General features: G+C 42.9%; 1 protein-coding gene across 2 annotated transcripts in view; it reads right to left on the bottom strand.

The window, feature by feature from the left end:
* The window catches only part of AIPL1 (AIP like 1 HSP90 co-chaperone), a 59,099-nt gene extending 37,000 nt beyond the window's left edge, over positions 1 to 22,099 (bottom strand). The window contains exons 1-2 of one of the 2 annotated variants that reach the window (XM_075263892.1): positions 21,956 to 22,099; positions 14,798 to 14,977 (exon numbers count right to left, since the gene is read on the bottom strand). In XM_075263892.1, the coding sequence (XP_075119993.1) occupies positions 14,798 to 14,977; positions 21,956 to 22,051 (276 nt within the window). In that variant the 5' untranslated portion in view covers positions 22,052 to 22,099. Of the gene's footprint in view, positions 1 to 14,797; positions 14,978 to 21,938 lie in introns of both variants that reach the window. The other variant, XM_075263893.1, reaches the window with a different exon arrangement.
* Between the last annotated feature and the right edge of the window lie 1,334 nt (positions 22,100 to 23,433).

Genomic DNA, 23,433 nt, shown 5'->3' on the forward strand with positions numbered 1-23,433 from the left:
CAATTCATGGTGGAGGGAGCCTCTAAACAGCCCAGTTTGGGCAAATTCATGGTGGAGGGAGCCTCTAAAAAACCCAGTTTGGACCAATTCATGGTGGAGGGAGCCTCTAACCAGCCCAGTTTGGACCAATTAATGGTGGAGGGAGCCTCTAACCAGCCCAGTTTGGACCAATTAATGGTGGAGGGAGCCTCTAACCACCCCAGTTTGGACCAATTCATGGTGGAGGGAGCCTCTAAACAGCCAAGTTTGGACCAATTCATGGTGGAGGGAGCCTCTAAAAACCCCAGTTTGGACCAATTCATGGTGGAGGGAGCCTCTAACCAGCCCAGTTTGGGCAAATTCATGGTGGAGGGAGCCTCTAAACAGCCCAGTTTGGGCAAATTCATGGTGGAGGGAGCCTCTAAAAAACCCAGTTTGGACCAATTCATGGTGGAGGGAGCCTCTAAACAGCCAAGTTTGGACCAATTCATGGTGAAGGGAGCCTCTAAAAACCCGTTTGGACCAATTCATGGTGGAGGGAGCCTCTAACCAGCCCAGTTTGGGCAAATTCATGGTGGAGGGAGCCTCTAAACAGCCCAGTTTGGGCAAATTCATGGTGGAGGGAGCCTCTAACCAGCCCAGTTTGGACCAATTAATGGTGGAGGGAGCCTCTAACCAGCCCAGTTTGGACCAATTCATGGTGGAGGGAGCCTCTAACCAGCCCAGTTTGGACCAATTAATGGTGGAGGGAGCCTCTAACCAGCCCAGTTTGGACCAATTAATGGTGGAGGGAGCCTCTAACCAGCCCAGTTTGGACCAATTAATGGTGGAGGGAGCCTCTAACCACCCCAGTTTGGACCAATTCATGGTGGAGGGAGCCTCTAACCAGCCCAGTTTGGACCAATTCATGGTGGAGGGAGCCTCTAAAAAACCCAGTTTGGACCAATTCAGGGTGGAGGGAGCCTCTAAACAGCCCAGTTTGGGCAAATTCATGGTGGAGGGAGCCTCTAAACAGCCCAGTTTGGGCAAATTCATGGTGGAGGGAGCCTCTAACCAGCCCAGTTTGGACCAATTAATGGTGGAGGGAGCCTCTAACCAGCCCAGTTTGGACCAATTCATGGTGGAGGGAGCCTCTAAACAGCCCAGTTTGGGCAAATTCATGGTGGAAGGAGCCTCTAACCAGCAGAGTTGTGGGAAAGCAGGGTGGAGGGAGCCTCTAACCAGCAGAGTTGGTGGAAATCAGGGTGGAGGGAGCCTCTAACCAGCAGAGTTGGGGGAAATCATGTTGGAGGGAGCCTAGTATTAGCAGAATTGTGCAACGCTTATGGTGGATGAGTATGAGGATGCGGAGGAATTGGAGAGGTTGAGTACAGACATGGAGTTTCATGTTGGGGTGCTTTACACAGGTGGGCACAAAAATGAAGGCTCTATCCAGTGGTGGTTCATTCTTATCAAAGTGAGCCGGTCGGCACTCTCAGCTGACAGACGGGTGCGCTTGTCAGTGATGATGCCACCGGCTGCACTGAACACCCTCTCAGATAGGACGCTGGCGGCAGGACAGGACAGCACCTCCAAGGCATATAGGGCAAGTTCAAGCCACAGGTCCAACTTCGACACCCAATACGTGTAGGGCGCAGAGGGGTCGGAGAGGACAGGGCTGTGGTCGGAAAGGTATTCCCGCAACATGCGCCTATACTTCTCACGCCTGGTGACACTAGGACCCTCCGTGGCGGCACTTTGGCGAGGGGGTGCCATCAAGGTGTCCCAGACCTTAGACAGTGTGCCCCTCGTTTGTGTGGACCGGTGAGAACTTGGTTGCCTACTGGAGGAACTGCCCTCCCTGCCGCCAACGTCACATGCTGGAAACATCTCCATCATATTCTGCACCAATTGCCTGTGGCAAGCATTGATGCGATTGGCCCTCCCCTCTACCGGAATAAAAGACGAGATGTTGTTTTTATACCGGGGGTCAAGGATAGCAAAGATCCAGTACTGGTTGTCCTCCATGATTTTGACAATACGCTTGTCGGTTGTAAAGCACCCCAACATGAACTCAGCCATGTCTGCCACAGTGTTAGTTGGCATGACTCCTCTGGCCCCACCGGAAAGTTCAATCTCCATTTCCTCCTCATCCTCCATGTCTACCCATCCGCGCTGCAACAATGGGACGATTCGAAGTTGCCCGGAAGCCTCCTGTATCACCATCACATCATCGGACAACTCTTCTTCCTCCTCCTCCTCCTCCTCCTCCTCCATTAAACGCAGTGAAGCGGACAGATGTGTGGACCTACTCTCCAGCTGTGACGGATCGGATGCTATCCCTAACTCCTCTGTGTGATCTGAGTTATCCCTGATGTCAATCAGGGATTCTCTCAGAACACACAAGAGCGGGATTGTAAGGCTCACCATCGCATCCTCAGAGCTCACCCTCCTTGTGGACTCCTCAAAGACCCGTAGGATGTCACAAAGGTCTCTCATCCATGGCCACTCATGGATGTGAAACTGAGGCAGCTGACTTTGTGGCACCCTAGGGTTTTGTAGCTGGTATTCCATCAAAGGTCTCTGCTGCTCAACCACTCTATTCAACATCTGAAACGTTGAGTTCCAGCGTGTGGGGACGTCGCACAAAAGCCGGTGTTGTGGCACATGCAGGCGTTGCTGGAGAGATTTTAAGCTAGCAGCGGCTACTGTCGACTTGCGAAAGTGGGCGCACATGCGCCGCACTTTCACCAGTAGCTCTGGAACATTGGGGTAGCTCTTTAGGAAACGTTGCACCACTAGGTTGAAGACGTGGGCCAGGCATGGAACATGTTGGAGTCCGGCAAGCTCCAGAGCTGCTACCAGGTTCCGGCCGTTATCACAAACGACCATGCCTGGGCCCAGGTGCAGCGGCTCAAACCATATTGCCGTCTCATCGAGGAGGGCATCCCTCACCTCGGAGGCAGTGTGCTGTCTGTCCCCCAAGCTGATCAGCTTCAGCACAGCCTGCTGACGTCTACCAACGCCAGTGCTGCAACGTTTCCAACTCGTAGCTGGGGTCAATCTAACAGCGGAGGAGGAGGCGGTGGCGGAGGAGGAGGCGGTGGCGGAGGAGGAGGCGGTAGAGGAGGAGGAGGAGGGGGGTGTTCTTCTCGTGTCCCTGCCAGGAATGTTAGGCGGGGAGACGAGGTACACCGGGCCAGTTTGGGAAGCAGTCCCAGCCTCAACTACATTCACCCAGTGTGCCGTCAGTGAAATGTAGCGTCCCTGTCCGCATGCACTTGTCCACGCGTCGGTGGTCAAGTGGACCTTTGTGCAAAGCGCGGAACTAAGGGCCCGCCTGATGTTGAGTGACACGTGCTGGTGCAAGGCGGGGACGGCACACCGGGAGAAGTAGTGACGGCTAGGGACGGCATAGCGAGGTGCCGCAGTTGCCATCAGGTCCAGGAAGGCGGGAGTTTCAACAAGCCGGAACGCCAACATCTCCTGGGCCAGCAGTTTAGCGATGTTGGCGTTCAAGGCTTGCGCGTGTGGGTGGTTAGCAGTGTATTTCTGCCGCCGCTCCAATGTCTGAGAGATGGTGGGTTGTTGTAAAGAAACGCCTGATGGTGCCTTTGATGGTGCAGGAGAAGGAGATAAGACAGGACCAGGGGAGGATGAGGTAGAAGTCAACAAAGTGGCGGAGGCAGATGAAGTGGTGTCCTGGCTCGTCCTCTGGAGTGCATCGCCAGCACAGTCAGCAGTGGCAGTGGCAGAGGCAGAGGCAGTGGCAGAGGCAGTGGCAGTGGCGTGAACGGCAGGCGGCCTTTGTCCTGCCGTTGCTGCCTGCCACTGATTCCAGTGCTTGGATTCCAAATGACGGCGCATTGAAGTGGTGGACAGGTTGCTCTTCTCAGAGCCCCTAATCAATTTCGAGAGGCAAATTGTGCAGACAACACTATATCTGTCCTCGGCGCATTCCTTGAAAAAACTCCACACCTTCGAGAAACGTGCCCTCGAGGTGGGAGTTTTTCGGGGCTGGGTACGAACTGGAACATCTTGGGAGATTCCGGGTGTGGCCTGGCTTCGCCTAAGCTGCTGACCTCTGCCTCTGCCTCTAGCTACCCTTTTTGGTGCTGCACCTGCCTCAACATCCACACTACTTTCCCCGCTTGACATCCCCCCTGTCCAGGTCGGGTCAGTGTCCTCATCATCCACCACTTCCTCTTCCAACTCCTGTCTCATCTCCTCCTCCCGCACAATGCGCCGGTCAACTGGATGCCCTGACGGCAACTGCGTCACATCATCGTCAATGAGGGTGGGTTGCTGGTCATCCACCACCAAATCGAACGGAGATGGAGGAGACTCTAGTGTTTGAGCATCTGGACACAGATGCTCCTCTGTTAGGTTCGTGGAATCGTGACGTGGAGAAGCAGGTTGAGGGACAATGAAAGGAGCGGAGAACAGCTCTGGGGAGCAGGGACAGTTTGGGTTATTGTTCTGTAAAGCTTCGGAATTTTGGGAGGAAGGAAGACAAGACTGTTGGGTAATAGGAGGAGAGGAGGCAGAGTCTGACTGGCTGCTGGACAATGTGCTGTAAGCGTTCTCTGACAGCCATTGCAAGACCTGTTCCTGGTTCTCGGGCCTACTAAGGTTTGTACCCTGCAGTTTAGTTAATGTGGCAAGCAACCCTGGCACTGTGGAGTGGCGCAATGCTTGCTGCCCCACAGGAGTAGGCACGGGACGCCCTGTGGCTTCACTGCTACCTTGCTCCCCAGAACCATTCCCCCGACCTCGCCCACGGCCTCGTCCACGTCCCTTTCCGGGAGCCTTGCGCATTTTGAATTCCTAGTTAGAAATTGGCACTGTATACCAGTAGTAAAAATTGTGGGTGCACGTAACCCCAATATATTCTTTGAATTCCCAGTCAGACACTGGCACTATATGGCAGTAGCAAGAAATGAGGGTATTTATAACCCCAATATATTCTTTGAATTCCCAGTCAGACAATGGCACTGTATACCAGTAGTAAAAATTGTGGGTGCACGTAACCCCAATATATTCTTTGAATTACCAGTCAGAAACTGGCACTATATGGCAGTAGCAAGAAATGAGGGTATTTGTATTCCCAATATACTCTTTGAATTCCCAGTCAGACAATGGCACTGTATATCAGTAGTAAAAATTGTGGGTGCACGTAACCCCAATATATTCTTTGAATTACCAGTCAGAAACTGGCACTATATGGCAGTAGCAAGAAATGAGGGTATTTATAACCCCAATATATTCTTTGAATTCCCAGTCAGACAATGGCACTGTATACCAGTAGTAAAAATTGTGGGTGCACGTAACCCCAATATATTCTTTGAATTCCCAGTCAGAAACTGGCACTATATGGCAGTAGCAAGAAATGAGGGTATTTGTATTCCCAATATACTCTTTGAATTCCCAGTCAGACAATGGCACTGTATACCAGTAGTAAAAATTGTGGGTGCACGTAACCCCAATATATTCTTTGAATTACCAGTCAGAAACTGGCACTATATGGCAGTAGCAAGAAATGAGGGTATTTATAACCCCAATATATTCTTTGAATTCCCAGTCAGACAATGGCACTGTATACCAGTAGTAAAAATTGTGGGTGCACGTAACCCCAATATATTCTTTGAATTCCCAGTCAGAAACTGGCACTATATGGCAGTAGCAAGAAATGAGGGTATTTGTATTCCCAATATACTCTTTGAATTCCCAGTCAGACAATGGCACTGTATACCAGTAGTAAAAATTGTGGGTGCACGTAACCCCAATATATTCTTTGAATTACCAGTCAGAAACTGGCACTATATGGCAGTAGCAAGAAATGAGGGTATTTATAACCCCAATATATTCTTTGAATTCCCAGTCAGACAATGGCACTGTATACCAGTAGTAAAAATTGTGGGTGCACGTAACCCCAATATATTCTTTGAATTCCCAGTCAGAAACTGGCACTATATGGCAGTAGCAAGAAATGAGGGTATTTGTATTCCCAATATACTCTTTGAATTCCCAGTCAGACAATGGCACTGTATACCAGTAGTAAAAATTGTGGGTGCACGTAACCCCAATATATTCTTTGAATTACCAGTCAGAAACTGGCACTATATGGCAGTAGCAAGAAATGAGGGTATTTATAACCCCAATATATTCTTTGAATTCCCAGTCAGACAATGGCACTGTATACCAGTAGTAAAAATTGTGGGTGCACGTAACCCCAATATATTCTTTGAATTACCAGTCAGAAACTGGCACTATATGGCAGTAGCAAGAAATGAGGGTATTTGTATTCCCAATATACTCTTTGAATTCCCAGTCAGACAATGGCACTGTATACCAGTAGTAAAAATTGTGGGTGCACGTAACCCCAATATATTCTTTGAATTACCAGTCAGAAACTGGCACTATATGGCAGTAGCAAGAAATGAGGGTATTTATAACCCCAATATATTCTTTGAATTCCCAGTCAGACAATGGCACTGTATACCAGTAGTAAAAATTGTGGGTGCACGTAACCCCAATATATTCTTTGAATTCCCAGTCAGAAACTGGCACTATATGGCAGTAGCAAGAAATGAGGGTATTTGTATTCCCAATATACTCTTTGAATTCCCAGTCAGACAATGGCACTGTATACCAGTAGTAAAAATTGTGGGTGCACGTAACCCCAATATATTCTTTGAATTACCAGTCAGAAACTGGCACTATATGGCAGTAGCAAGAAATGAGGGTATTTATAACCCCAATATATTCTTTGAATTCCCAGTCAGACAATGGCACTGTATACCAGTAGTAAAAATTGTGGGTGCACGTAACCCCAATATATTCTTTGAATTCCCAGTCAGAAACTGGCACTATATGGCAGTAGCAAGAAATGAGGGTATTTGTATTCCCAATATACTCTTTGAATTCCCAGTCAGACAATGGCACTGTATACCAGTAGTAAAAATTGTGGGTGCACGTAACCCCAATATATTCTTTGAATTACCAGTCAGAAACTGGCACTATATGGCAGTAGCAAGAAATGAGGGTATTTATAACCCCAATATATTCTTTGAATTCCCAGTCAGACAATGGCACTGTATACCAGTAGTAAAAATTGTGGGTGCACGTAACCCCAATATATTCTTTGAATTCCCAGTCAGAAACTGGCACTATATGGCAGTAGCAAGAAATGAGGGTATTTGTATTCCCAATATACTCTTTGAATTCCCAGTCAGACAATGGCACTGTATACCAGTAGTAAAAATTGTGGGTGCACGTAACCCCAATATATTCTTTGAATTACCAGTCAGAAACTGGCACTATATGGCAGTAGCAAGAAATGAGGGTATTTATAACCCCAATATATTCTTTGAATTCCCAGTCAGACAATGGCACTGTATACCAGTAGTAAAAATTGTGGGTGCACATAACCCCAATATATTCTTTGAATTCCCAGTCAGAAACTGGCACTATATGGCAGTAGCAAGAAATGAGGGTATTTGTATTCCCAATATACTCTTTGAATTCCCAGTCAGACAATGGCACTGTATACCAGTAGTAAAAATTGTGGGTGCACGTAACCCCAATATATTCTTTGAATTACCAGTCAGAAACTGGCACTATATGGCAGTAGCAAGAAATGAGGGTATTTGTATTCCCAATATACTCTTTGAATTCCCAGTCAAACAATGGCACTGTATACCAGTAGTAAAAATTGTGGGTGCACGTAACCCCAATATATTCTTTGAATTACCAGTCAGAAACTGGCACTATATGGCAGTAGCAAGAAATGAGGGTATTTATAACCCCAATATATTCTTTGAATTCCCAGTCAGACAATGGCACTGTATACCAGTAGTAAAAATTGTGGGTGCACGTAACCCCAATATATTCTTTGAATTCCCAGTCAGAAACTGGCACTATATGGCAGTAGCAAGAAATGAGGGTATTTGTATTCCCAATATACTCTTTGAATTCCCAGTCAAACAATGGCACTGTATACCAGTAGTAAAAATTGTGGGTGCACGTAACCCCAATATATTCTTTGAATTACCAGTCAGAAACTGGCACTATATGGCAGTAGCAAGAAATGAGGGTATTTATAACACCAATATATTCTTTGAATTCCCAGTCAGACAATGGCACTGTATACCAGTAGTAAAAATTGTGGGTGCACGTAACCCCAATATATTCTTTGAATTACCAGTCAGAAACTGGCACTATATGGCAGTAGCAAGAAATGAGGGTATTTATAACCCCAATATATTCTTTGAATTCCCAGTCAGACAATGGCACTGTATACCAGTAGTAAAAATTGTGGGTGCACGTAACCCCAATATATTCTTTGAATTACCAGTCAGACACTGGCACTATATGGCAGTAGCAAGAAATGAGGGTATTTGTATTCCCAATATATTCTTTGAATTCCCAGTCAGACAATGGCACTGTATACCAGTAGTAAAAATTGTGGGTGCACGTAACCCCAATATATTCTTTGAATTCCCAGTCAGACACTGGCACTATATGGCAGTAGCAAGAAATGAGGGTATTTGTATTCCCAATATATTCTTTGAATTCCCAGTCAGACAATGGCACTGTATACCAGTAGTAAAAATTGTGGGTGCACGTAACCCCAATATATTCTTTGAATTCCCAGTCAGACACTGGCACTATATGGCAGTAGCAAGAAATGAGGGTATTTGTATTCCCAATATATTCTTTGAATTCCCAGTCAGACAATGGCACTGTATACCAGTAGTAAAAATTGTGGGTGCACGTAACCCCAATATATTCTTTGAATTACCAGTCAGAAACTGGCACTATATGGCAGTAGCAAGAAATGAGGGTATTTGTATTCCCAATATATTCTTTGAATTCCCAGTCAGACAATGGCACTGTATACCAGTAGTAAAAATTGTGGGTGCACGTAACCCCAATATATTCTTTGAATTCCCAGTCAGACACTGGCACTATATGGCAGTAGCAAGAAATGAGGGTATTTGTATTCCCAATATATTCTTTGAATTCCCAGTCAGACAATGGCACTGTATACCAGTAGTAAAAATTGTGGGTGTATATAGCCCCAATTCTATTGCTAGGGGACTTGCAGGGTATTTCTGGGGTGAAGGTGGGGGGGCACACCGTTGGAACGGGTATCGGGGTATATATCGGGTATACGGGAATACACTGACAGTGTATTCCATTCAGGATCCTGGGAAAGCTGGGTTGCGGCGATTGAGCCCGTCAGTGCCACGTTACACTGACAAGCTTCTCCCTGGAATTTAGCTCTTACAAGAGCTGTTGGTTGTCTTCTCCTTCCTATCCTAGCCTGTCCCTGCCTACCCAGAATCTAAGCCCTAGCTAGCTGGACGGAAACCTCCGTCCTCGGTGAATTGCAAGCTCAGAATGACGCGAACCTGGGCGGCGCTGTTCTTTTAAATTAGAGGTCACATGTTTTCGGCAGCCAATGGGTTTTGCCTACTTTTTTCAACGTCACCGGTGTCGTAGTTCCTGTCCCACCTACCCTGCGCTGTTATTGGAGCAAAAAAGGCGCCAGGGAAGGTGGGAGGGGAATCGAGTAATGGCGCACTTTACCACGCGGTGTTCGATTCGATTCGAACATGCCGAACAGCCTAATATCCGATCGAACATGAGTTCGATAGAACACTGTTCGCTCATCTCTAGTTATTTGTATACTATATGACAGTACACCATATACAGTAGGTGCTGTAGAGGACTCCATCCCACATACGGTCAAACCTGGAGATATAGACAGTAGATAGATAACCTAATAAAAATACAAGAATTAACCAGAATTATTGAATGGGTACCCCCCCCCCCAATGGACTACCGAACGCATTTGCAAGTGGTGTGCAGTAAAAGCACACGGACCCCATAGACTATAATGGGGTCTGTGTGCTTGCCATTGCGTTTGGTATTCTGTTCGGGGGGTCCTCATACGGACTCATTACCAATGCAGATGTGAACGAGGCCTATTGACAATGTATGACTATCATCATGAACTTAACCATGCGGGTGTCACGTAACAAACATTAATCTTGATAAAGGTTGTGTTAGGACATGCGGCAGTATAGCTAGATTATAAATGTTATTTTTATATAGTTTTTAGTGTCATTTTGGCCCTTGCATTACTTTAAAGTGACCTCAGAAATAACTCAAAAGCTTATATGTAACGTATAATGCTACTTACGAAAATAGACTAGCTCATGTAAACAGCGGAAAACTTTTTCTCAAAGTATTTCTTTCTAAGAGATCATTTTTATTTGCAAGCATTTTTCATCTTTAGTGATATCAGGATTTTTATTATGTCTTATTTGAAGAAGCTTTCTGTCTATGTATATCGTGTATTTTTATAGTATGTTTGTATTTTACTTGAAGAGGGTAACTGTTAGCTCCAGTAAAAAGCTTTCCAACTCTTTGTGATACCACTTACTGTGCACTTCTGGTATTTTGTTTGAAAGGAAGCAATCTTCTTTATATTTACTTACAACAGACAATAAATGCCCAGAAATATTATTCGATTGGTGACCTTTAAAAACTGTCCGCTTCACATAATGGGATCTGCACTTTATATGTACTGCTGGCTAGCGCTGAACTTTTATATACTTACTCGCAATAGGAAAGGGGGGTGAAATAAATATATATATATATATATATATATATATATATATATATATATATATAACTCACCGGCCACTTTATTAGGTACACCTGTCCAACTACTCGTTAACACTTAATTTCTAATCAGCCAATCACATGGCGGCAACTCAGTGCATTTAGGCATGTAGACATGGTCAAGACAATCTCCTGCAGTTCAAACCGAGCATCAGTATGGGGAAGAAAGGTGATTTGAGTGCCTTTGAACGTGGCATGGTTGTTGGTGCCAGAAGGGCTGGTCTGAGTATTTCAGAAACTGCTGATCTACTGGGATTTTCACGCACAACCATATCTAGGGTTTACAGAGAATGGTCCGAAAAAGAAAAAACATCCAGTGAGCGGCAGTTCTGTGGGCGGAAATGCGTTGTTGATGCCAGAGGTCAGAGGAGAATGGCCAGACTGGTTCGAGCTGATAGAAAGGCAACAGTGACTCAAATAGCCACCCGTTACAACCAAGGTAGCCAGAAGAGCATCTCTGAACGCACAGTACGTCGAACTTTGAGGCAGATGGGCTACAGCAGCAGAAGACCACACCAGGTGCCACTCCTTTCAGCTAAGAACAGGAAACTGAGGCTACAATTTGCACAAGCTCATCGAAATTGGACAATTGAAGATTGGAAAAACGTTGCCTGGTCTGATGAGTCTCGATTTCTGCTGCGACATTCGGATGGTAGGGTCAGAATTTGGCGTCAACAACATGAAAGCATGGATCCATCCTGCCTTGTATCAACGGTTCAGGCTGGTGGTGGTGGTGTCATGGTGTGGGGAATATTTTCTTGGCACTCTTTGGGCCCCTTGGTACCAATTGAGCATCGTTGCAACGCCAAAGCCTACCTGAATATTGTTGCTGACCATGTCCATCCCTTTATGACCACAATGTACCCAACATCTGATGGCTACTTTCAGCAGGATAATGCAATGCCATGTCATAAAGCTGGAATCATATCAGACTGATTTCTTGAACATGACAATGAGTTCACTGTACTCCAATGGCCTCCACAGTCACCAGATCTCAATCCAATAGAGCATCTTTGGGATGTGGTGGAACGGGAGATTCGCATCATGGATGTGCAGCCGACAAATCTGCGGCAACTGTGTGATGCCATCATGTCAATATGGACCAAAATCTCTGAGGAATGCTTCCAGCACCTTGTTGAATCTATGCCACGAAGAATTGAGGCAGTTCTGAAGGCAAAAGGGGGTCCAACCCGTTACTAGCATGGTGTACCTAATAAAGTGGCCGGTGATTGTATATATATCTATATTTGTAATCATTCAATGAAAAGAACTGAAAAAATAAGCATACAATTAAAATAATTGTATTTACAAAACATGTTTATCTTACAATTTGATATATACTCTACATATAAATATATATAAACTCCATATTATGCAAATGTTTCAGGAAGTTGTGGAAGAAATGTTTCCAACCACTGAAGAAGCAATGTCACTGACCTTGACTGTACCGGGCAATAATAGTCATGTGTGGTGAGAGAGTTTGGCATTTTTCTGAAAAGGGGTCGCCTTAGGCTAGGTTCACATCTGCGCTGGGCTGTCTGTCATTCAAGTCCGCCAGGGAAGCCGAATGATGGAGTCAGACAATACAGCGGCCGTCTGCAGTCACCGGTGGACCTCATTGTCTATAATGGGGTCCATTGTTTTCATACTGAAAGCAGCAGGACTTTTGTCTCCAATGATTTCTGGCACGTGTGAACTTAGCCTTAATGAGATAATATTCCTAATAATACACCAATAATTTCTTAGTAGCACACTGAAATTCACCAGTACTAATCAGTCTATATTGCCAAGTCTGGACAAAAATAGATTTGACATAACTTGACTTAAACTATGTTCACACTTGTGTCCGTGTGTCCACTATCCTGGTCCATTGGAGGACCAGACCAACAGACACGGACCGCTAAAACAGAGGACACCCATTATTGACTCTATTGTGATCTATCAGGTATCCATTCTTTTAAGCTGATTTCAGTGAACACATATTTGGACTTCCAGCACTCTCTCATCGACAATGTTTGGTAGTGATGGAACAGAGATATCCATTCTGTGGCTCAATAGCTACTGAAAACTACTACTTCCAATAAGGACGTTCATGTGTTTTATTTTTGTTGAGCAGAAACGTTTTAACACAGAAAAAGAAAAGTGTTAAAACCTGTTGTTCAACATCTCCATAGACTTATATTGGTAAAATGGATGTTAAAAGTACATACTTTAGGGTCCATTCACACAGAGGAAGTTGGCGCTGATTCTGGTGCGAATCCGCATCAGATCAGCGCTGAAAAAAAGACTCCCTTTGACTGCAATGTGTCAGGGGAATGCCCAGGGTAGATGCCGTCGGTATCCAAATCTAGGAAAGATGGGTTATATAGCTCGGAGAACACAGAATACAGACCACTCACATTCTGTATATCAAAAGTGTTCTAATTTAATGGCGAGAAACAGGTAGTTTTTATATAATACAGACAAATATAGTTTGTACTATTCTAATTAGTACAACATGATTGGTTGTAGAGTTATAAGATAAGCCTGGCACGTGACTATTAGCTGAGGCCTAATGTAACCTGCATCTCATTATAACTTTCCAGAGCTGGATCAGCCTTTTCATGAAACAAAGAAGGATGCAGTATGCTTAATATGTGAGCTGACATCCTCCACACTATGTTCAGATGTATATATCATGGCAAGAGAGATACGATGACATGCTGAGTGCCAGACTTCTCCCAGACTGAAGCCTTCAAGATAACAAACAATAGTCTACAGAAAATCTGTGCCTACATCCCTTCACACTCTGAGTGACCTCACCTCATAGTATATGTGTTAGGATACAAAATGGATGACATATATGAAATGGAATTTATAGAACAAAATGGAATATATAGAGATACATGACTATACTTGCCCCTCACATATGAATTCCGTTTTCCGCACGGAACCCATTGAAATCAATGACAAAAAAAGCCTCCCATTGATTTAAATGGGTTCCGCACGGAAAACGGAACACATTGAAGTCAATGGGAGTCTTTTTTTTCAGTGCAGATTCTGCACCAGAATCAGCGCCAAATTCCTCCGTGTGAATGGACCCTTAACTCCATTTTACCTCCATGACCTTAGAATCTGGTGTAATTTAATGGCATACCATGCTTTTTTGGCCATCTTAATGAAATCAGACCTCTGAGTATAATACGGTGAGGGAGCTGAGTAACAGTAACAAACCGCTATGCTCATCTCTATTGGGTGTCCGGTGGCCCCCTGATGTCTTCTTTCAGCCCTCGGATGATGTCACTCACCCTCGAGTCACTGATGAGGCCTGTAATTGGGTCAAAGCATCAAATAGGCCAGAAGAAGATGCCAGTGATCTGCTGGATACCCAGTAGAGGTAAGGCAAGGTCAGTATAGCTGTTTGTTAATTTCATTAACCTCCCCAGGTCCTCCATCTATTATGCTGTGGGGTCTCAGGAAACCGCACAGTATAATAATAGCACTCTACACAAGTAGTCATGGCACTGTTCACTAAACACATCTTTTTTTAATGTAAAAATGGAAACATATTTGGATGCATTTTGCTATTTAAAAAACAGACCCATTAAACAAATCTGCTGATCAGACAGCAGAAATGGGAATGTGAACAGCCCCTTAGTGATAACTAAAATCGTCTGCACTATTCAGGCATATAGGGAATGTGTGCAGTATAAAATAGAGAAAAAAATACCAGCCTGTATAGAAACACAGTCAGCAGTGAACTAAAGAGATCGAATAAAATTACAGTATTTGAATGTATTTGAACCTGCTGGAAAAATACCAATTCTGAATTTCTACATGTCAATTTATTTTAGAGTCTTTTGTATGCTAGTCTAAACCCATTATTAACAATATATATCTCCTTCTAAACTAGTGATTACAGAAGGATTTGATGTGATATATATATATATATATATATATATATATATATATATATATTCTTTTTATTAATACTAATGTTACAAATATATATATATATATATATATATATATATATATATATATATATATATATATTTGTAACGTTAGTATTAATAAAAAGAATGACAAAATCACAAAAAATTATACCTTAGTGCTAAAGAAAATTACTTCTAGTGCAGTAATTTATTGAATAAGATTTACTCACCGTGACGTCACACCAGAATTCAGCTACCTCTCCAATCCTCATTGAAGTGAGCAGCATCTCCCATACCTCCAACTTGAACATGTTGCCAATAATAATTTCCATCGGAACGCCGACTTTTTTGCTGTCATCGATAACAGTTCTATCACTATCACATTTTAAAGTCCGAAAGTGGAAAGTCACCTAATGAAACAAGAGGACAACTACGTTTACATAGACTGCATAGGTATTATAAGCAAAGTGTAAAATGCTGGCATTCTATATAATGACAAAAATGTTCTAGGCGAAAAGATTAAATCAATTAATTTCACTGATTATCATTAATTTAATGTTGAATCATTTTAGTTTGTTGATTTGCATAGTACTATTTTGCTTAAAACAAAAACAAGACTCCAGAGGACCTTTCATGTCTTCTATGACAGTGCATATGATATAATATTACAAAGCTGAAGCGGTTCCTCAATTCCAGACTTATTAGTCCGTTAGCTTCGCCTACCGATATTCCTGCACTGCCTAATCTTCATAGGAAGTTGGACCACACTCCCCGCTGACTTTATATATCTAGGCCATCCACTCATAACCTATGATATGTAACTGCACAAAATCATGCAGATGCAGAAGTGAACTCCTATAGAGAAGGCAGGGACAGCTTATTGCCATCCTTGCCTTGCCAATCACTGTGTACATAGCACTCAATGTGTACACAGCTATAGAAGCCACCATAATTCAGCTCCCTTCTGAACTGCAGAAGCTGCTGGGTCATAGAGGAGAAATGTAATGTTATAAGGGGCACAATGAAAATAAATAAATAATATGAAATAAAATGAAATGCCAGTCTTAAAAAATCTGCCCCATACACGCTTAGGTTTAAGGATACAGAATAGGGAGCTAAATCCAAACTCAGGCTTCAGAGTTCAGTTTGGATATAGAATTAAGGCGAGACTAAGCTGCTATCTGGTACACACAGCAAAACATATCCTCAGTGAATGGCACTGTTACCAGTATGAAGGCGATTCAAGTACCTGGCCCACCACTCTGTTTAGCAGTTCTTGTAGTACTGTTACAGTTTAATGATTTATCCTAAATTCTCACTAAACGTACATATGACACCTCCATCTGTGACCATCTACTCAATAAGGGCTATGCAGGCCATGTGCCCTCCTTAAATAACTGATGAGCTGGACTCTCACCAATCTGTTATTGATGACTTATCCCAAGGATACACCATCAGAGTTGTAAAAGCAGAAAAATATATATAAGCTCAGTACATTGAACCCCAGATAGGCGAAATGCAGTGTCACTAAAAGTGCAAGCCGCAGTGCCATCCAAAATAAGTGCCAGTATTTACCTTAAATAATGGCTCTAAGCATTGCCAGTTACACCAGTTACGGTACCCCATACAGTGACAACCTCATAATTCTGGTGAAAGATGGTGGAGGGAATTTTTTACACTTGAGAAAGAGCTGTAAGCCTGAAACGCGCTGTGTGGTATCATTGTAACCTTTGGGCGAGCGCTGTCCATTTCTTGGCCGAATCTTGTGAGGAGGCTGGTCCATCTTTCACCATTTTTTATACGTCTCTGTGGCAATTTACAGCAGCTGCCCTGGACCCCTACCATCTGCTTGCTACATGTATTTAGGGTTGTTGTGTCATCTGCACAACCCCATCAGGTGAGAAGGCATTTGTCTTTTCATTTTTTGGCCAATCACGTTGGTTAATGCACGAAGTTCCACTCTGTGCGTCTCTCTCTTTTGTAACCTCATAATTTTATCAGCCACAGAAACCTTATAAGGCGCCAGGTTTAGTCCTAGCCATAATGATCCATACATCCAAAAAGGTCCACATGTTTCCAAATAGTCTCTACTACTGGGTCCTCATCAGAGCAAGTCGCAATGAAATAAAAGCGTACCAACCAGTTTCTCCAAACAGTACAAGCCACAATAGTGATGGGCCCAGTAGTCACCTAAATATTGGCAGCTGCTTACACTCCAAAAACAAAAAAGATTATAGCATGATATCTATATGTGATGCTACATAAAGGTTATTGCACTTTTGTTGTGTTTCTCTTATGCAAAAACCAGACTGTTTAGTATTGCAATCGGACAGTGGGCCTTCACTATTTGCTGTGTGATACCAATTGAGATCAGGCAGTGATTTACCGAGCTCATAAGTACATATGGCATCTGTGCGATTACACAATTTCAGAACTGTAATCTCGGTATCTTGTATACACTGTACAGAGCTATTACTCTTAAACTAGCAGAAAATCATTTTATATTTCTTATCTCTCTTTTGTAAGGAACACTCTCCCTGATTATTTCAGATGTTCTTCTGCAACAATGTTAGGCTGTTATTTTAGAGGGTCTTAAAAATTATTAGTAAACTCATCAAGGTTTCTCTTCAACACCGTGTGAATTTATGGCTAAAGCTGAGGCATGGATGATCTCCGAAACCGCTAAACCTTCACCCTTAAAATTAAAAAATCAATCTTGTTTCCAACATACAAAGAAAATGTGATAGTCATAATCAGAAAGTATAGGAAATATTTAAAGGGCAAGTGTCACATCTACTGCTGTAAAGGTAGATAGATACACATATTCTAACTAGATCTCGATCCGTATCCTGTCACTTATATACTAACCTCTAGTAATGATGCTGCGGTAGCCTGTGCTAAAAGGCACTACAGGAGAGAAATTGGTTCCTGGGAAAAAGATTTGTGAAACATAGGCAGTAGGCATAATCTGATCTAAGACATGATTCTGTGAGCTATGTGTAGTGGAGTGTGAAGCAGAGAGTACTGTGGTGCAGAGGTCTGAGAAGAAGCAAGACAAGTAGCCGAAAATCAGAAAGCCACAAGTACAGAGAAACAGCACTGTCTGCATCAACTTCAATTCCCAAGGTGTGGATCTCAAAGCTAGAAATCAAAAGGATTGGAAAGTCAATATGGAAGCATGCAAGGTAGTGGGTGAGAAAAATTTACACAAAAATCAGGTCAGTAGCAGGAGACACCTAATGTACCAATGGAACAGATAAGAGAAGGACTGTGTTGTCCAAATTTGAGATGAAAGACTGTGTTACTCCAATTGAGGACTAGACTATTAAAGGAGCCATGAACCAAAGCCCGCAATGCATTCAATATTATATTTGTTATTTCTGAAATTTTGTTTTATCTACTATCGATATAACAGTATTTCAGTCTATGCCTAAAGTAGTTATCATACAATATACATTACACTGCCATTGCTACGTCATCTCTGAATAGTGTTGCCGCATCCTATTGCAATTTTGGAGTGATCTGAAAGAGTGCATTAAACAGATTGGGGCAGGTTTATTAAGTTTCCTGTACTAGTCTCAATAAAGAGCCCCAGTGGTGCAAGGTGCACCTATATTATCGAGTGGCTCCAGCTAATAAATCAGATGTAGGCCTGTGCACCAGAATGGAAGTCTATGCTATTCAGGTACTGACGTGAGTGGAGGTGTCCCAGCCCACATTTACGGAAAGTGGTGAGAGAGGAACAGAAGGGAAGGGGCCTTGTGTTAAAAATGTGCCATATTATAACACATTATAACACATATGAGCCAGAAAAGTGACAAAGATGCACTGATATATTCCCCCATTATATCTCTTTGCAATCCATTTTAGACCATTTCTGACTAGCCAAATACAATTTTGTGATACAAACTAACAGGACACCTACCTAATGAAGTCAGATATGTGTGGAATAGTTGGTCACTGTTGGGTGCTGAAGCTGTAAAGTCATTCAATACAAGCAACAGATTTGCATCTCATTGATGGAAACCCAGACCGGACCATAGGTTATTGTAGAGCTCAATAATCAATATGCCATTTTAAAGCTTTGTCATTCAAAAAAAAATAAAAAATCGCCAAAGACTAACCATGATCAACAGGTCATTTAGAAAAAGTTTGTCTAAAATCCATGATATGTGGCTATCTTGACTATGACATGAAAAAAGTTACACAACACCTATATTTGGACCTCCATTCCACTCTTTATTCTTTACATACTTTTTAAGGGCCCGTTCCCACGATGTAACGCGCGCTCATTCTAACAGGTAAACACGTGTCAGAGTAAGAGCTTCAAAACAGATCCCATTGACTTCAATGGGTGCTGTCTTACGCGCGCTTTTTAGCCCATTGATTTCAATGTATTACGTGCGTGAAACGGAACCCATTGAAGTCAATGGGAATCTGTTTTGAAGTGCTCACTCTGACACGTGTTTACGTGTCAGAATGAGCGGCACGTTACATCGTGGGAACGGGCCCTTAAAAAGTATGTGGGCCAGCGAGATGACCGAATATAAATCCAGGTCTGGCTAAATTCCCCTTTAAATTTTTTAGTACAAGTGATACATTTTCATAAACACAGCAAGATTAATTACACCATGTAGCAATGTGCTGCCACCCAGGGCCTATATAACACTGGCAATGAAATACAATTAAAAATGGAAGGGATCAGGGGACTTATTTCATTTCTGTTGTAGCCTAATTAACTGAGGAAATACGCTGACTTAGTTCTTCTAGAAGTTATTTAGATCAAGAAAAACATATTTGAAGATAAATCCTCAGAGAGTGTTTGTATAAAACAATTCTGTCGCACCCTGAATGACAATTATATTTATTTCTCCTTTACTGAAACTTTTGGCATTTTACCACATGCTCTATCCCTGCTGCATTTCTGATACAGATGTATAATGGAAAGATTTGTAATCATCTGAATTTTGGACCCCCTCCAGGTTTTCATTTATAAATACTGATGCAAAATACTGACTTTGTGAAAGTGGCCTTAACCCCTTCCTGACAGCTGTGGGCACCATTTCTCCACTGTTCTATACAGCAGAGATCTGGTGCTAATGCCCGCGATCAGTTCTCACTGATCACACACGTTTTCACTTTGCACCCTCCTCTAGGTAGCCCCTGTTACAAATCCTCACAAGCAAGTTACCTTTTTTGGTGCAGGATGGTCCCCATGCGGCGAAATTGAAAGAGCCATCCATTTACTAAGAAAATTACCCGTATTCGCTATGTCGTTTTTGATGTTTGCCTACAGCAGTACAACTGGCCTGGTAAAAAAAGATGCCTGTCATGGCTGTATGTAGACAAAGATAAGATTGTCAGAATATCTTGATCCAAAGCATTGTTTTTATTTTTCAAAACTTTGGATTCTTGTTAAGATGTGTAAACATAACAAAAACTATATACATTTTTTATCACCGTAATTGCAACAACCTGCAGAATATTGGTATGTAACGGACTCACGGGGTTAAGTCAAGGAAATATAGCGCTCGCCAGTGGATATGTAATGAAACTCCTTTATTGGCATACACAACGCATTTCTGGCATATAGCCCTTTCTCAAATGTATAAAATTCTTTAAACAAAGCAAAAACACAAGATACAAAACATATAAAGATATTCTTTTTCAGGTCCCAATGAATTAAAGTGTAGAATCCAATGTAGTTAGAACACCAAAAGATTTTGTAGCTAACAGATAATATACTGATGGATAAGACTAAGGCTAGTATATAGTGTATACTATATATAAAAACTTGTCACAAAGGTAATAAATATGACATGCAGGGAAAATCCAGAGAAGATAGACAAGAATATAAGATAAAATACCAAAAATTAGTTTCTATATCCCACAAGAGTGTACAAATGCATGAGTAGCCAATATAGTAAACAATAATGGGCATAATTGTTGGTAGGTAATAAGCCATAACAACAGTAAGTGTCTCTACTGAACTGCATCTTTCCAAACGGAACCCATTGAAATCAATGGGTGGCTTTTTTCCCTATTGATTTCAATGGGTTCCGCTCAGAAAACGGAACCTATTGAAGTCAATGGGAGGCTTTTTTTTCCACGCTGATTCTGACGCGGGTTCCAAAATACTCCGTGTGAATGGACCCTAAAAAGTAGAACAAGCTATTTAACAGCTGTAGTTCACAGATCCCTCAATAGACTCGCGTCTATGAGGGATCTATGAAGAAGGATTATCTTTGTGTGTGCACTCAGAAGTGAAAAAAGTACTTTGTGAATTAGCCTTAACTGTACAGTGAAGCCTTTTTTCCCAATCCCCTTCTGTTCTCCCATTCACATGAATAAACTATACAAAGCTAATGTCCAACTAGCATTATGTAGTAAAGGAAAACAATGAGCTGCTTAGTAAAATAATGTTGAAGGAAATATGTGTTTAAAACCATTAAGCTGCCATTGATACACTGAATAATATCGCTATGTACTTTCTGACCTTCCTTCTACTCAATCTGCAGTATCTCAAACCTTCTAGTAGTAGGGATCTACATAAACATATTTGTTGTTGCTGTCAGCATAGCTTTTACCGCTCCGAGACTCTTTCATCCTTGTTTTTGTGCAAAACATGTTAAGACTGATATTAAAAACTCCAGTCTTAATAATTTGGCTCTATTGAGTAATAACACTACCTATTTTCTGACTTTTCTTCCATTCAGTCTGCAGCATCCCATACGTACAGGCAGCACAGATCTACATAAACATTTGGTGATGCTGTTAGCACAGCCATCACCATTCTAAGATCATTTCACCAGTGTATTTGTGGTGTTCAGCTGATTCTATTAGTACACCTCGGCATGTGCTGGAGGCCCCAGAGATGAGTCTGATGAGCTTTAAGTATAAAGCTTTATTTTTTAAACCCTGGCCATAGACAGGCTATCTATAGGGATATTTGGGATACTATACCACCGTAAGGATGTATTAGTGAAGTACTTTCCTATATTTACATGACAGGTTCCCTTTAAAATCAAAGGCATATACTGTCTGGATGCTATAGATTCTCACAGTATATGGATAGCATTTTACAGCTTCATTCAACTTGGCAATTGTTCAGAGCTACCACATAAAACAACTATACAGTGCATTAGGCTTTACAATTTTCTGTCTATTATCTATCTATCTACAGTATTTATCTATGTCATAACTATCTAGGAACTCATTTTTATACTAATACAGCAGTACAAGGGACACATTCAGAGGAGTAGATACAGTTAGTGTATTGCATTCTATGGTAACCTTTTCACAGCCTACTTACAATACATACAACAGTAGCACTATCATCTCAACAATGACTCCTGTACTTGGCAAACTTACAGAACAGCGAGACAAACCTTCGATCCAGTGATAAATTTAGGCAGGTCTCCAGTGCCCCCATGACAAATTCTCTTCTTTACACCTTCAATGTTCAAACCTATTGCTTCCTCCATTGCACCTGCTATCTGTGGATGAAAATGGATTCAGACTGTGAGATTAACCTTTATATAGAGATAAGGAAGGATCTACGAAACTGCCTTCAAGGCATAAGACCTGGGGATTGAACAGTCTTAGCACAGATTGCCTGACTTAGTGAGGGAAGCTGGTGTTCTTATATAAGCAATATTTCAAAATGTCTTTCTGTAGCATAGGGAAATATTTTCTCTCTTGGCAGGTGTTCCTCTCCAGTCCATGTATAATCCGCGAGAAATAACAAATTGAAAATTGTTGGGATACATTTTCCTGGTAATGTATACAACAGCAACATTGTATATTTCTACTTCTCCTTTATGTATTCCTCAGGAAGAAGGAAATGTATTATGTCCTAACCGATAGCAATAAGAAAATTGCCAAGGGAATGGGAGTGCACAGAAGCACCAGAGACCCTCTAAGGGTGCATTCACACGGAGGGAAACGGTGCTGAATTTGGTGTGGAATACGTCTAAGATTCAGCGCTGAAAAAAAGGCTCCCATTGACTTCAATGGGTTCCTTTTTCTGCTGGCAGATCTGGCCAGAAGAACATCCAAGGAGAATGAGGGTCAGACGGAACACAAGCAATGGAGGGGCGGGAATAAAGGTATAACGTGGGGGGTGCTTGGAGGCCTTGGGGAATGTCCAGGGTGCTCGGTGGGCTCATTTACATAAAGTGATTAACCAGGATCACAACAGAAAGGCGGGAAGAATCAGAAAAAAGAAGGTAGTGATAGAATAGTCTTTTTAAAGGATATTCAGGAATGTCTTTATCTCAAAACCACTGAAACCAATGATAGAATCCCTTTAAGGCTGGGTTTACACAATGTATTTTGGCACATAATGTGCCACGTAGATGCCGCGGGAGCATTTGCGGGCCGTATACGCTCCCAGGGCCGCCGATAGGGCAGTACTACTGGTACTGGCGTCAGGGGCCCGGCCAAATTGAAAAATGGGGGGGGCCCGGTTTTGGCCCGCCACCGTGTGCCGGCCCCCTGGCGCCCGTAGCAGTCATTGTGTATGTCCTATTTCAACTCAGATCTGCATCCAGAGGACGCAGATCTGAGTTGAAGACATACGCGGCTGAAGCAAGGAGCTGACACAGGTCAGCTTCTCGCTTCGCCGCTGTGCGCCTCTCTACCTGACACATATGCAGCTGAAGCGAGGAGCTGACATGTGTCAGCTCCTCGCTTCGCCGCCGCTGCTACTGGCTTGTAGACGCGATGTGATCACATCACGTCTAAAAGCCAGTAGCCGGCGGCAGCGGTGAAGCGAGGAGCTGACACAGGTCAGCTCCTCGCTTCAGCCATCGCGTCTACAAGCCAGTAGCCGGCGGCGAAGCGAGGAGCTGACACAGGTCAGCTC

Source organism: Leptodactylus fuscus, chromosome 2 (genome assembly GCF_031893055.1).
Source record: "Leptodactylus fuscus isolate aLepFus1 chromosome 2, aLepFus1.hap2, whole genome shotgun sequence".
Taxonomy (NCBI): domain Eukaryota; kingdom Metazoa; phylum Chordata; class Amphibia; order Anura; family Leptodactylidae; genus Leptodactylus; species Leptodactylus fuscus.